The sequence below is a fragment of the Corapipo altera genome, unplaced genomic scaffold (assembly GCF_003945725.1).
Source record: "Corapipo altera isolate COAL_440 unplaced genomic scaffold, ASM394572v1 47, whole genome shotgun sequence".
NCBI classification, from domain to species: Eukaryota; Metazoa; Chordata; class Aves; order Passeriformes; family Pipridae; genus Corapipo; species Corapipo altera.
Window position 1 is genome coordinate 6,675,341 of NW_020884897.1, and position 15,714 is coordinate 6,691,054.

General features: G+C 36.7%; 1 protein-coding gene across 3 annotated transcripts in view; it reads left to right on the forward strand.

The window, feature by feature from the left end:
* Window positions 1-15,367, forward strand: part of ESYT2 (extended synaptotagmin 2) — a 78,577-nt gene extending 63,210 nt beyond the window's left edge. For 2 of the 3 annotated variants that reach the window (XM_027648439.1, XM_027648440.1), the window contains 10 exons: window positions 1,125-1,187; window positions 3,136-3,210; window positions 4,306-4,392; window positions 5,218-5,367; window positions 6,372-6,760; window positions 8,848-8,946; window positions 9,525-9,656; window positions 11,012-11,117; window positions 11,997-12,046; window positions 12,176-15,367. In XM_027648439.1, coding sequence (XP_027504240.1) covers window positions 1,125-1,187; window positions 3,136-3,210; window positions 4,306-4,392; window positions 5,218-5,367; window positions 6,372-6,760; window positions 8,848-8,946; window positions 9,525-9,656; window positions 11,012-11,117; window positions 11,997-12,046; window positions 12,176-12,221 — 1,197 coding nt within the window. In that variant the 3' untranslated portion in view covers window positions 12,222-15,367. The remainder of the gene's footprint in view (window positions 1-1,124; window positions 1,188-3,135; window positions 3,211-4,305; window positions 4,393-5,217; window positions 5,368-6,371; window positions 6,761-8,847; window positions 8,947-9,524; window positions 9,657-11,011; window positions 11,118-11,996; window positions 12,047-12,175) is intronic. The other variant, XM_027648441.1, reaches the window with a different exon arrangement.
* Window positions 15,368-15,714: the final 347 nt, after the last annotated feature.

A 15,714-nucleotide genomic window follows, 5' to 3' on the forward strand; every position in this document is an offset into this window, starting at 1 on the left:
AGAAATTTTCAAGCAGGATTGCAGGAATCTTGTGGAATATGTTGGCCAACTTGAGCACATGACATCCCAAAAGAAAATGTAAACCAGTACTTCTGCATAAAGGTTAAATCTCTTTTCAAATTTTAGTCACTTGGATTTTCATTTCAGAAATGCATTTCTTTTGGCAGAGCATTAATATCAGTTTCTATTCATAAACCAGCATGTTTTAAAAGTCAGTTTTGCAGGTTTTTTTATTGCTACACACTACAGTTTCTAAAGCAGAATTCTCTTGAAACAAAAATGTGTACTTAAAGGAAAAGCCAGCCATAAGTATACTTACTTGAAGTCTGTTTTCTTTCAAAATCTTACTTCCTGAAATTATTTTTTGTAAGTTGAATGAAAATTTTCTGTGACATTATTGTATTTATATATTTCACTTAAAAAGCAATATATTAGTTTCAAAATAAAGTTTTAAAATTTGCTTAATTAATGGAAAGTAGTCAGAAGTTTTGTCCTGCTAAGTCAGTTTGAATTCCTATTGTTGGTATATTTGCATGTCTTGATTAACAATTGAGTAAAGTAGTACATCTTCATTCTAGTTAGCATGCAGTGTTTGCATTATTTGCCTAAAGAGGCTTAAACAATTTGACTTTTATAATGATCCAAGTCCCTGTTAACGGGGTTGTAATTTTTCCATAAAGGGACTCCTTCACATAATTACTTGACTTATCATTAGAGAGGCTTCTATGTTGTGGGAATATGCTTAACCAAATCTTTAAAAAGGTTCCTTCAGAAGGCAGTTCATAGGGCATCAGGCATTAAATAAAACTTTTTTTGTGAATTACCTTTATTATGGTAAAAAAACATGATAAGGAAAATATAGGCAGATTAAAAGTGGGAATATTAGTTTTAAAGCAAAATACAAACATTCAGAGGAGAAGAGGAAAAAAAAGTTTTGTCAAGCATTATTGTTGCTGTTGTGATGCTTCATTGTTTTGTTCGAAAGATGTTGGGTTTGTTTTAGGTTGTTTTTTTTTTCCCTGCTTTGTCCTATGTTGTCATGTCATAATTAATTAACCTAGTGAAATTGCTTCATTGCATGACTTATTAACCCTTCCTATGTTCATTCTCTCCTGACTTAAAAGAATAATCCATTAGAATTTAATCCTGATGGCTTGAAGAAGGCTGCTGTTCAGAAAGCCCTAAAGGTAAAACTAATATAGTTGTCCATTTAAGGTCACAAAAGTAATTGGAAGTACACAAATGCCTGCAACACTTCTCTTCAAACACTGGATAGAATTTCTGTTGCCGGATATGTATTTAGTGCAATTCCATTTTACTTAAATTTGATTTCACTACACTGTCAAGACATTGATAAAATACTGTGGTGTGTGGTAATTTGGACTTTAGATTAGTTTAGTGGAGTGCAGACAGCTTTAGAAGACTGGGGGAAAAAATCATCCTGAGAGCTAATTTGTAACTATAACTAAAGAATAAAGCTGACATGAAAGCTAAGACATCTTTTACATACTGAGTGATATTCATCAGTCAGCTCTGAATGACTGTTTTGAAATAATCTTGTTCCTGCTAGATGTTTTTAGAACGTTTACATCTTTTATATAAATGCTAAAAAAATTTAGCCCAGCTTTTTGATAGGCAACCTTGGAAGGCATAAGCTGAATTCTCAGCTGGAGAAACCTGGACAAGGGGCAGTCTTTAAATAGACTGTCAACAATGAGTCTGTCAGTAGCAGGTGTTAGAGGTGCATTATATGTGTGTGTACATATTGCCACCTATTTAGCATGGATTAAAATGATTTATATTTACATATCAGCATAAGCAACAGGGTATTTTTGTCAGCTCCTGTAGTTTCATCATTTTATGAAGAGAAGAAAGTTTCAGGCACTGTTTCATGGACAAAGAAAAAAATGAAACACATGTCACCTACTATGTTAAAACATCATCAGTTGCAGTGTAATCTGACTTTCTTTCTGTTCTGTAAACCTTTGTATTCTGTTTTCCTTCAGAGGTAAATATTTTTTATTAGAAATCATAAAAAAGATAAATGCAGCATTCATCCAAGAAAGGAGTGCTTTCTTAACAGTTTTATTTCTAAAGGAAAGGATGGTTATAAGCAGTATGTCACATTAAAGTCGAGTAATATTAGTGAAAGTATGATGTTCAAAATGTAAGTTCAGATCCCAAAAATATCTAAACCATGCACTTTCTTGATTCAAAAGTATAAAATATTTGAATCACTTGGTTTTAATTGTGACCTTACATGCATTAAGTAGATTTTAACTGGCTTTCTGTTGACATACATTTCCTACAGGGTAGAACTCAAACTATATTATTAACCATGTATCCTACATTTTCTAGGCCTTTTAAACTGCATTAACACCTGCCTGAGATGATTAACTTTCATGTCTAAATTTTCTTTCTGACTTAAATTTTTGTTAGATTAAATTGAAATTTGTGAAAGAAATGTAGTTGGGAATGTTCCTTTGCATACATAATTTGTTTCTAAACTGATGTTTATTTCCACAGTTTGATGTAATGCTATATAGCTGGTAAGCAAGGCTCAGATATGGCAGATGGTTGATTCTCTAATAAAAAGTATTTTGTAAACTGTAGAAATATCCCTCAGGTACATTATAGTGCATCTTCTTTCTCCCCAGACTGAAAAGGAGGGAATATCAGTGTTCTGGTATCAATCACATCTAATTTAACTGTACTACAGCAATATATATAAAGTTCCTGAGTTTGTGCTTTCTTCATATCTCCCATCTGCATGAAATATTCATTTTACAGTTTTAACTATGCTTCGTTAGCTTTGGGGGTTGCAATGCTCATTAAAAGATAAGAATTTGCACCTTACCAGTTTCATTCAAAGAAAATGAAAAGGAGTCGAAAGCTCCTACTTATTTGTAGGGTTTTACTTCAGCATATTCAGGGTAGTTGGATGCCTTTATGTGGATCTGTTCTCTAGTTACAACCAGTCTGCCATTCAAGCCAGTTGAATAAAATACTGAGAATCATAGATAAACATACAGTAGAATGCATATGATTTGTATTTTTAAGATGCAGTCAGTAAGTTTCAGAGGAGAGAGGTTTTGCTTTATTCTGAAGGCGAAGTTTTTGCTTTTTCTTTACCAGTCAGGAAAGAAAATAAACAGCAATCCCAACCCACTTGTTTTGCTGTCAGTTGGGCACAAGGCACAGGAAAGTAAGGTAAGTTCCTACTCTTTATACTTGGCTCTGTCTTCAAATATTCTGTGGCTCTGTGGGCTTGGCGTTTGGCTGTCAAGCCATGGAGCACATACCACTAAGTTACCACCAGAGCTGAAACTGCCAACAGTCAGCCAAAGATTGAATGGCTGCTGACTCAATTTAAACTGTCTGCGAGTAGAGATGGGATTTTTAGTCATTTGTAGAAGTCCTTCCACAGTGGTGTTTTCCTAGAAAACATAAGAGTAGTTGAAGCTCTCAGTGAGAACCTTGTTCTTCAGACCTGACACAGCTTTGAGTTGTCAGGAGGTGGCATCATCCATGTCTCATTCCTAATTGAGTGGCCTATAACAGATGCCAGTCATGAGACTGATCTTGATGGTGATCCCTCTGATTCTGACCGAAGGCGTTCAGCACACTTGTTGTCTTGTCCATAACTAACCTCGGTGCATTCAAACAGCTCATGAAAATAAAATAGCAACAGCATAGCAATTTTTTTTTTTTAAGTAGAAGTGTCAGTGAGCCAAAGGGACAGGGCATCTAATTTGGCTTCTTCATGTCACAAAGCCTAAAGAAGATCTCATGTACGGTCTTAGTTTTGATATGTACTGGAGAGTGGAGATAAAAATCCAAGTCCTTTGCTCCTGTAGGTGGCTTTTTCAATGAGCACCTCTTTCTCTCTGCCGCTCTGCCTCCCCCTGCATTATTGGTTTGCTGAAAGTAGTGAGATTTGGCAGTGAAATTTTTCACATGGCTAACTGGAGATGAGAAGGAAAAATACTGTATTCTAGGAGTTTCACTGGGTTATTTAAGCACTTACTGAGGAGTACGTGAAGAGAGAACATGTTAGTCTGAAGACCTTGCATTCGTTCGTAGCCTGGTGTGAAGTTCACGCAAAGCATATTCTACTACATGTCCTCTGTAATTTAATATGTGATACTATATATGCTTTGGGTGGGTAGATCCCATTGGCCTTTCTTTAAATGTGTCAAGTTTCAGACATAAATTTTGCAGCACCAAAATGAAAAATGTACTCAACTCTTGACACTGACTTTAAACTGTTTCATAATTTGTGTGCTTCCTGTTCTCTGACTTCAGATTCGATACAAGACCAATGAACCAGTATGGGAGGAAAACTTTACTTTCTTTGTACACAACCCCAAAAGACAAGATCTTGAAGTTGAGGTACGTTGTCTCGGTCTCACACTTTCTTTCCTAAGACATTGCAGTAGTAACATTCAGACATTAAAAGCTGTTATGAAATGAGACTTAATGGTGAGCACCATGAAAATTATACTTTAAGTGTTTTTTTAAGACCAGGCTATGAAATGTTTATTTCCATTTACTACTAAAAGAAAGAAAGACTATAACCAGACTCTCACTAGAAAAACACAGTTAATGGTTGTCTTCTCTAAAAAAAAAACCAGACCAAACCTAGAAAAAACAAAACCAAAACCCCAAAACCCTAAAAACAAGTAAATTATGGATACCTGTTTTGAACTAGCAGTCTTAATTACTAACAGAAATTGCTGTTATGTGTGGCTGATTTTATTCCTCTCTCCTACCAAGGAAGTATTTGCTTTATCCAAATACTGAAGAAGATATCCTTTTACACTGCTGACATATCATTTTACATAGTTCAAAGCAACTGAAGTGTAAATGAGGGCTGTCTTAGTTCCTCTTCCTCTAACAGTTGTGGGAATTCATTTTCACACAGAGTTTGGAAACCATGTAATTATTTTGATTGTGGATCAGGGAGATGTAGATGTGATGGTTAGCTCTTTGGTTTGGGGTTGCTGTAGAAGGTAGGGTTGAAGAAATTAGGCATTGAGTGTATTTGCTTTTACCTTCATCAATTTAATCTTAAAATCAAGGAAATTTGATTTAAGAACGAATGACCGTATTGTTTTGATTTTATTTTTTTTAAATAAAAATGTAATTTCCTTTTCTTTCTCTTAATTCTTACAAAAGCAGATGATGCAAAATGACTTGGCTTTTGTGTTACTTCAGGTGAGGGATGAACAGCACCAGTGTTCTTTGGGGAACTTCAAGCTGCCTCTAAGCCAGCTGCTAGAGAGTGAAGACTTAACTATGCATCAGCGGTTCCACTTGAGCAACTCTGGTCCAAACAGCACTATAAACATGAAGATTGCACTCAGGGTACTCTAAAACTTTTCACACTGTAAATATCTGAATATTTAGGGCTGTTGTGGCTCCTGAAGAAGATAATAGCACATTTACTTTGATGTCACATGCCAAGTGTCCTTAGTTGTTGCAATGCTATCAGTACACAAAGATAACCTTTAATTTAAAAACGTTCTATTTCAAAAACAGGCAATGTTTCAAATGAAATAGTGTCAGTTGTGTTAATTAAAACTGAGGTTCCCCATGGTTTTAGGTTCGGAAATCACATTTGGAATCTGGATTCCTTTGAATCTCTTGTGACTCAGTAGGTTACAGATCAGAAATCACCTTTGTCTAGAAATGGAACTGAGGTCTTAATGATTTAAAAGGCATAAAGTTTATGGGGAAAGAAAGTACAATCATATACTGGAAAAATTCCAACCATCTTTCAAGCACACTGGAGTTTTGAAGACAAAACTTGCATATGTGAAAGTTGGGTTTCTTTTTCCCCAGCTAAATTATTTGATTTAATAAGGTAGTATATCTCTTTGCAAACACTGTCAAACTTATTTTTTCTTATCTAAAACCCTTTGTTGATTACATGTCATTAATAAATTAAAATAACCTATAAAAGAGAAGGTAAGGACAATGAGTGAGAAGAAATTGTGATGTAAGATTGAATTTCAAAAAACTAGAAGAAAGAAATAGAATAGCTTTCCAGATAGCTAGAGCTACAAATTAAATAGCTCTTGCACCAGAAGCACATGGAATATGGGAAGGGAATAATGAGAATAATTCTAAATGAATGGAGAATTTCACACTGTTTCAAAGTTACTGCAGTTGCCACAAAGATGGTGGAGCTGTGTTTTGCCATGTAAAACATTTCCTATTGTAGAGTGAATAAATGTGAATATTTTTGATTTTGCTTTAGCGTCTGAACTTCACAACTTGTCACCAGCCAGTACTCTTGTAGAAACAAATTTATTCTTGTTTTTTGTACTGCAAAATAGTAATCTTATCTGTATTTCTCCTGTATCTAGGTCCTTTCTCTTGAAAAGCAAGCAAGATCTCCAGATCATCAACACTCAGCCCAAGTGAAAAGGCCATCTGTTTCCAAAGATGCAAGAAAATCATCTTTTAAGCCTCAGGTTCCTGTCTCGCCTACACCCGATTCAAACAAGCCTGTTCCAGCTTCCCCAGTGACTGACAGTGATAAAAAAACTGATGCAGCTGAAAAGAGTCAGGCTCCCAATGCCAGCCCGCAGTGGCCAACGGATCTGAGCCGCAGTTCCTCCAGCCTTCACGCCTCCAACTTCTCCTACTCTCCCAGCCACCTGTCGGTCAAGGAGCCCACTCCCAGCATCGCCTCCGACATATCCCTGCCCATCGCCACGCAGGAGCTGCGCCAGAGGCTCCGGCAGCTGGAGAAGTAGGGCCTGAATCACTTGGGTTTGCAGCACGTCTAAGTTGGTTTACAAAAAATGTCGCCAGTGCAGCCAAAGGAGGAGTGCTTAGTGCTCACTGCAGTAATATTTTTCCACTGTTCTGTCACTGTGATTTTCTGCTTGTTCTCGGTACCTCAGTTAAGACAGATTCTGCAATTAGAAGTTATCACGGCCAACGTCATCTGAAAGATAAAGTCCACCTAGTTCTCATGGCTGCACTCTGTAGTTCCATGCAATAGTTCCCTGTTTTCACCACTGAATCCTATTGTCATTAATTAAACCAATTAAGGTTGAATATAGCTGGTATTTTTTAATTACTCAGAGGGATAGTTGACTACAAAGGATGTTAAATGAATAGTCAGTTACTGTTGAGTCAGTCAGGATTGCTGCAGCCATGCTTCCTTAAATTCTTGATTTTTTTTTTTAACTTGTTTCAATGGGCAGCTGTACATACCAAGTACAGGCAGCTGAACAGCAGTCCTGCTCTGAATGGGAGAGTGGAAACCATTCCTTCCCTACTCATATATTTTATTTTTTTATTTGTAAGGGATTGAACTGATTCATCTTTTTCTCTATCAGAGTTCACAAAATCAATACAATAATATAGGTTGGATGGAACCTCTGGAGGTCAGTCAGCCCTCTGCTCAAAGCAAATCTCTCTTCAAAGTTAGATCAGGTTTCTTGGGCCTTGTCCAAACAAGTCTTGAATATCTCCAAGGATGGAGATTCTATAAACCTTCTCAGCAACTCTGGTGCTTAACCACTCCACTGTGAAAACATTTCTCATTTCTGTTGAAATTTATCTTGCTGCAAGTTGTCTGTGACCTCTTGTTATTTTACTGTGTACAGCCCTGAGGAGTCAGACTCGATCTTCTCTAAAATGTCTGTTTTAAGTACTGAAAGGCTGCAGCTGAGTCTGCTGTTGGCTGTCTCTTCAATTTATACAAATCCACCACCTGCTTATGAGCTCCAGACCCCCATTTATCTTTATGGTCCTTTGCTGACTTGTCTTCATTTTGCCAAGTCTCTCTTCTGGCCCAAAACTGGGTTACACTTTGTTAATTATGATAAATATTGAAATACTACTCCTTATTTCATACACAGATGTCATAATTTCTGTTTTGATAAGAGTGGTAAAGCTCCAGGTAAAGAGATCATTTATTGCAGGCCACAAGTTTTTAGGTGCTCTGGTTATTTTTTATCTTTTTGAACTAAGAAAATACTGAAATGCTTCATTCTAATTTTTAAAGGGAATTGCTTGGCAATTTTAATGGAGCAGTCACTCTGTAGTAGTTATTCACAACAGGCAGGTCTCTCCTTTGAAGTGACTTCAGGTGACTGAAAAATGCCAAATATGCCATATACTGTCCTGTGCAATATGGAAAAATATGGAATATGTGGAAAATACTCATAGTAAGTTTACACAAACTAAAATGAGCATTTCATAGAGATGAGGGAGCTCTGCAAATATTGGCCTATTCAAAATTCTAAAACATGATGTTTGCTTTTTATTTAGGCATGACATGTATTTGTAAGTGTAAATTGATTATAATCTTACTTACCTTGTGATATTAGCTATTAGAAAAGTGAAGTGGTTGTGTTTATACTGTGGTTTGAGCTTTAAGACAATAAGTGAGTTTAAGTATCACTATCTTAATCCCAAGAATATCTATATTGTTATGATTGGCTCTGGGCCATAGGTAAGAGTAGCCCATCACCGAGGTTTTCACTGCAGTTTGCACCACTGTTCTCTCCAATTTCCTAGACATAATTTTAATGTTTATTTTGGGGTAAACAAGTTCTTTACTGATAATGGGTTTCAAAGTACTGAGGAGCAGTTGACCTCTAAACTGACAAGAATACCCGGCTTATTTTGGAGAGCAGAGTTTTTGGACAAGGAACATGAAACTGATGGGGGTTTGCTCATGTGCTCTCTTTCACATTGGTTTAGAGAAAAATTAAATGGATAATACATGATTTCTGGGAAAACTACCTGGCATATCTTTCAGTTGGATCTTACTTTTAATACGTATTTTAAAAACTAAGCGTAATGTTCTGCTTTTTCCTGCAGTGGAACAACCCTGGGGCAGTCTCCACTAGGACAGATTCAGCTAACAATTCGCCACAGTTCGCAAAGAAACAAATTGATTGTGGTGGTGCATTCCTGCAGGTGAGCACAAAATACACAATTTCAATTTATATTTCTTTGTAAATTTTTCATAGCTTACCTTACTTTTAAATTGGTTGTCTTGTCCATCTTTGTTATTTTTAAGGTAACACATCTGTAAACATCAGAATCACTAAAAACTTTGTCGAAGATTTTGCTGTGATTTTGTGTATTTGTCTGTTATGCTCCTGTCAGATTTTAAATGAAAATGACCTGTAGGTCTTTATCAGCAGTGTCTGGAATTGTCTCTAAGAGACTGAATTTTGCACAGAATGGCTAAAACACATGATTTTTGAGAAGCCATATCAGGACTTTGATTTGGAATTTAGGAAACATTGTATTCTCACCTCTGTTGTCTGCTTACCATTTCTCTGATGTTGAACAAGTCACTGCTTGGCGTTTGTTTTAGTTTTTGTTTTCCACTGCTGTTACCTGTGTGCTGTATCCTGCACACCTTACTTTGTGCAGGATGCTCCAGAACTGCTTCATGTACTAAATTAAGTGATAGTAGTGTAGACACTTACATTCAGCAATGTCCTGTTGATTTTCTAAGTGCTTTTCCTCGTTTTTCATGGCCGCAGAAATCTAATCGCATTTTCAGAAGAAGGATCTGATCCGTATGTGCGAATGTATTTACTGCCCGATAAGAGACGATCAGGAAGAAGAAAAACACATGTATCAAAGAAGACATTAAACCCAGTGTTTGATCAAATGTATGTTCTAAACTATGTGTAGTAGTTTTATGTCATGTAATTACAAAGCTGTCGAATCAAGGTTTCTGAGCTTTCCTGAACAGATGAACTGTTGGAGCTCCTAGTTGTCACCATCAGATTTGACCACACCTTTCTCTTCTGCTATAATAGCTCTTCTGTCCTTCTATTCCCTGTTTTCACTACAGCCCTTCTTGCTGTTCCCAGCCACTTCTCTCCTTCCTGCCTTATCCTGCACCAGCTACATCCCCCCTGTGCTGGTAGCTAAGCAGCAGCGTGCACTCTGCTGGCAGGTGACCAGCACACGAGTGCCTTTGGCTGGCCAGTGCTGTTGGTGTCCCTTCCTGCCAGGAAGCATGTTTGGCTGGTTGCCTGGCTGTTGCTGCCTTCTCAGGGGGACTGGCCAGCCAGTATCTCTTCATAGTCAAATTGCTCAGTCAATCTGCTTGGTAGCATTTCTCAGCATCCAGGGAGTCAGAAAATTTCCTCATAAATTATATCCTGGCCCATATGTTGGAAGTTTTACAAGCTTGTGCAACATTATAATGCAGAAAAAGTCTTATCCTTAAACTCTGCTTTTTGATAGTAGTTTCCCTCACACATCTGCCCCTTAGTTTCCCACCTATCACTTTTCAATTAAGACCTTTCTCTATAGACAGAAAATTAACTCAGGAAAAGCAACACTTCAATCCCTTCTGTCCGAGAGAGATCTGTAAATCATTACTTAGAGGCTCTGGTAGGTTTTCCTGGTAGTGCAGGATGCTATCTCCTGTTCATTCCAGGTAATAGATTTATTTTACTGTGCCTTTCCAAGTAAAATGTATTGCAAAGCAATAAAGCTGTTTAGGAATTGTAGTGACAAATAGATGTAGGTTGTGGTATAACCTTGTCCTCACTTTCTCAAAGTTTCTGCTCTAGCAAACAAATTGCATTCTTCCTTAAAAGTGGATGTGTTTCCTTAGCGTGCCAGAGAAGAAAAGAAGCTCTGGTTATCAAGTACCAGGGATCAGTAAGACTGACCAGTCTTTCCCTTTTGGAGAATACTGATACTGAGCTGTCAGAGTAGTAGGATTCCACATTCTCTTCTCTCTGGAGTCAGTACTTGACTTTTCCCTTATTTTGTTTTACCAATGCCTTCTAGATATCAAAAGTAACAGAAGTCTCAAACATTTGATGTTGATATTGAAGCAAAATTTTAGGCAAAACATTGGGATTTTTTTCTTCATTTGTCTCAGACCTCATTTTTTCATTTGGGGAGGAGGATAGCTTGGTTTTGATTTGAATTGCTGTTTAGCTGTAGGAGCTGACCTTGCACCTCGTGTACAGAATTCCCTCTAAAGCATCACTTTGCCTGCCAGGTTTGATTTCAGTGTTTCCCTGCCTGAAGTACAGAGAAGAACACTAGATGTAGCAGTGAAGAACAGCGGTGGATTCTTGTCCAAAGATAAAGGGCTGCTTGGCAAAGTAAGTTGACAATAAGCAAATTCTGTTAATACATCATGTTATTATATAAAACTAAAATCCTCTTGAGATATGAGCTTGTTAGTGTTGATTGAAGCACCTGAGTCAGGTATGAGGCTTTCAAAAAATATGTCAAGCTTTAGTAAGGGAAGGAACAGACTGCAGAGCAGACAAAAAATGAGGCAGTAATCTCTTCTAGAGAGCATTAAGTTCACATTAACAAAATAAATGTATTTGTCTGACTTAATAATCATATCAGAAGAGAAAGGAAATAACCAGGAGAAACCAGATGATATCTCAGCAAATGTTCAAATAAAACTGGAAAGACAAGCAAGAGTTCTTAGAGAAACACACAAGAAATTAAAATTCCAGTTTGTAAAATCCATGAGAAAGAACTGCTACTGGAGACATTCCCAGTACCAACACCAGCTGTAGTGTTTATGACTTCAGTGTTCTATAGGCACACATTAAATCACCCCATTTCCTACCCATCTGATTTGGAGCATGAAAGAGGAATAGTATATTCCTGCACCCTTGAAAATGGCCATATTTGACCTCTGAAGAGGATGAGAGGTACAGAATCATGGTCAGTTCATGGTGAAGAGCGTCCTCAATTTTCCTGTTTCCCAGGAGGGCTATTGGCCATTGTCATGCTGTGAGGTGCTCTGGGACTGTGCCTCTGAAGGGTGTGGATTTTTGAGGTCAAAAGCAGCAACTTGAAACTTTACTACAAGTTAGGCAGGTAGCAGCAAGCTATGATGACAAGGATGTAAAATATATCATTTACTAATAGTGTTGCTTACGCTGGAGTTGACAGGATTGTCAGATTTGATCTTTAAAAGGCACACACAATACACTGATTGGTAATTTAACTTTCCACAGTTATTAATACCTCTGGCATCTGAAGAACTTGCTAAAGGCTGGACCCAGTGGTAAGTATAATATTTCCTTTATTAATAAAAATACTACATACAATAACAGCTGTGTTAATAATAGTTTTAATAATACATCCTAAATGTAAAAAAAAAAAATCCTTTTTCTTTTTTTTTTTTCATTTTCAGGTATGATTTAACAGAAGATGGTACAAGGCCACATGGTGCAAGTTAGGCCCATGGATACTGGGAATTCCTCAAGCATAATTTTGCCAACCTTTACACATTTTTAACGCATTGATTTCACAGATGTACCAATATTATTTTTATAGTTTTACTGATTTAGTTCTTAGACACATCCCCAATAATTTTATAACACTTGGTCATTTTATGTAGACATAGCCTTTCTCATTGTTAAACTTTGTATTTTATTTTGCTAAACAGTTCTGTGAGTTACTGTAATGTGCAATAGTACAGTAAAGTAACCTTTTGTGTTTAAATTGACCTTTATGATGGCTGTACCTATTAGAAAGTGAAAAGAATATGTTCTGCTGTTTTCCTGCCTTGTTTTATATCTCACCAAGGTATACTGTACCATGTAAATATATACTATTTTTTTATAATTCTTTCATGCTGGTTTGAATTCAGAAGAAAATCAGATAAAGGATATAGTTATTTTCTTCTAAATGCATGGTAATTTCTTCAGATGAATCTCTTTTGTCTTTGCAGCACAATGGTCTTAATCATTTTGTGATACTCTGCAAAAACAAACTGCAGAAAAACATTTTTACTTTATTGTGTTTCTGGCCCGGTGTGGCTGGCTTAAAATGTACAAAACATAAACATTTTAATATTTATATATAAATGTATTATTGAAAAATCATGCTATAGAATATTATAAATAAAAATGAGAATTCTATAAATACTGTATAAATAGAGGATGAGGTCCACGAATCACAGTTTCTAAATCTGAGTTTTCATTTAATGGAGTAAACATAACAAAGAGTACAGTTTTATTATACAGGTTCACTTGGATTTTGTTATTTATTCCTGTACTCTAGAGTACTAGACATGTGACCTTTTGAAGGTTTGAGGGCATGGATTTTTCTGTATTATAAAGAAAATCTTTAACCACTTTGAGCTGTCCTTACCACCACGTTTCACTGATTTATAAGGTAGACAAATCAGCTTGCAATGTCAGTTCATACAGCAGGCATATGTACAAGACATATGTTCCTTTTCTTATACCATACTATGCTAAAATAGTATGTTATGTGATACCTTCTGTAATACTCAAATGAACACCAAGAGGCAAGAAAATGGGAAACTGAGATGAAACTCATTTTTGCAGTTGCTTCACTGCTCCTCAGTGTGTTTGGTGCATGAACAAAATGCACTTCAGTGTTCCACACGGGTCTCCTGAGAAATCCTGGCACCCTCCTGGAGCTCTGCCATGGGCTGGGCCAGACTGCAGCAGTGACACCATTAGCACAAACTGATCGAAGCTGGGAGCTGAAGGGGGAGTATCAGCCCAAACAGCTGAGCTCATAACTCTGATTTTATGCATTATGGGGAATTTTTTTTGTATTCAGAACTGATTTTTCTTTTTTTTGGCAAGTTTTCTTGACTGTTAGAAAAATGTGCATTAAGAATCCAAGAGAACAATTTGGCTCTTTCAGAGCCAAGGCCCTCATCCTTGGATAAGTATGCAATTAGACAAAGTATATTATTTAGCTAAGATTCTAGGATGATCTCTCAGCCAAGAAAGAATTTTAAAGCAGAATAATGAACTCCTGAAATTAGCTTTATCATAAGACTACTGACAGAACCTTAACTCTAGGTGTAGAATATGCCTACATGACTAGATGTACCAAAGTGCCTACCATAGATGTAGCTTTTTAGTTTTTTCAAGTCTAAGAATTTCAGTATGTGTCTGAATTCAGTTTAACATGAACATTTGTCATGGATGTGTGTGACACACACCCATACACCTCTATACAGTGATGGCCTTCTCATTGCCACACTTTATACAAGACAATTTTATCAAAAAATCTTGCACTGTAAATTGTACTGTTAGTGCTGTTACTGGACTGGGCAATAGGGAGAGATTCCTTGTAAGAAAACATTTCCATTTGAAGGCTTCACTCTATATTGGAATGTATGAGTATCTCAATGTATTCACTCACCTATTCATATAAAATATATTATGGAATGCATATTTTTTTTGCTAGTTCTCCATTAAAAAACTGTTAAGAATGGAAAGACAGAGAATGTTGTTAATGCCATGAAAATGCAGAACCTGAAAGCTGATCTAAAGAAAGGAGGTCTAAGAGCAGCAGCTTAGCATAATTGTCTTTTGCCTTGGTTCAGTCCAAGGTGGAAGGACTTTTGCTGTGCATCCTGGCCAGTCACTCCACAGAGTTTGATCTGTAGCCAACAACTAGGCTGTTAAATTAATTTGGAGTTTCAAGTCTTAAGTGAAGTATGGGGACAGAAAACTTTGCACGTCAACAATAACAAAGTGGACATTCTGTCTTTTAAAGTTTCAAGGTGGAAAATAATGCCATGTTTGGGTAAATGTGAGATGATAGCACAAAGTGAGTAACTGAATTAAGTTTTCAAAATAGATTTGACAGGACTTTCCAAAATAGCTCACTACCTAAAACTAGGGATAGGTTCTTAGCCCACTTTCCATTCAGGAATCTGAAATGAAGAGATTGAGTTGTCATTGCAGTTCAGCAACAATAATTTCTGTTGTTTGTAATCAGTCCTGGATGCCAGACTCTGTAGAAAGGTTCTCCTGAGTGAATTTGGACCAGCCTATGACTGCCTAGATGAGATTGATTCGTTTGATAGTAGATGGAACTTCTGTATTAAACTTACCAAATTCCAATTGTTCCGTTTATATGGAAGTAGGAAGGACAATTTTGCCTCTCGGCAAAAAATGCACCTCATTATCAAGTCATTTATTCAGTATCAGCTGATAGCTTTTCATGTAGTTCTTGTTTATCCTGTGCCTTAAAATATGAACATATGAAGATGTTTAAGAAATGGTTATAAATAAGCTTTGTTACCTGTATATACCAACACATGTTCTCTACTATTAAAACTGTTTTTAGAATTACTCTGCTTCACTGTCAGGAAAACCAGCTTTCTGAATTCTAGCAGTGGTGTAACCCGGACTCAGATCAGCATGCATATCACTTGGAGTTGGACTAAACAAGTTTTAATTTTCTGTCTTGAATCCTTTATCAGAGCTGCAGCAAATGGTGAGAGTTGAAATGGAACAAAGGGTAATCAATTTTGTACAGATTGCCTTTTTTGCTCATGTAATTCTACATTATGATGCATGTATTTATTCAATAAATGGTTCGTATGGAAGTCGGTGTGGTGCTTCCCTCTACACACACACTCCCTTTTCCTCTCTTTTGCATATCCCTGTCCTAATTGGTAATAGGATGAGGTGAATTTTTAAAATAGTTACGTGTGCTGACTCCTTTAACCTGGAGAGCCTTACTGTAAGGTCTGTAGGCAGATTTTTGGGTCTTACATGAGAGAAAGCGGAGTGAAAAGTGCAGGATGCTTTATGGGGAATTCTGTGCTTCTTGTTCTGGAACAGATTCACACATAAGAATTAGTTGGCCCTTTTTTCAACTTCGGTGTCTAATTTTTTTTTTCTCCTAAATGGATTGATTGAATAAATTGTCATGATTCTAGCACTTACTAAT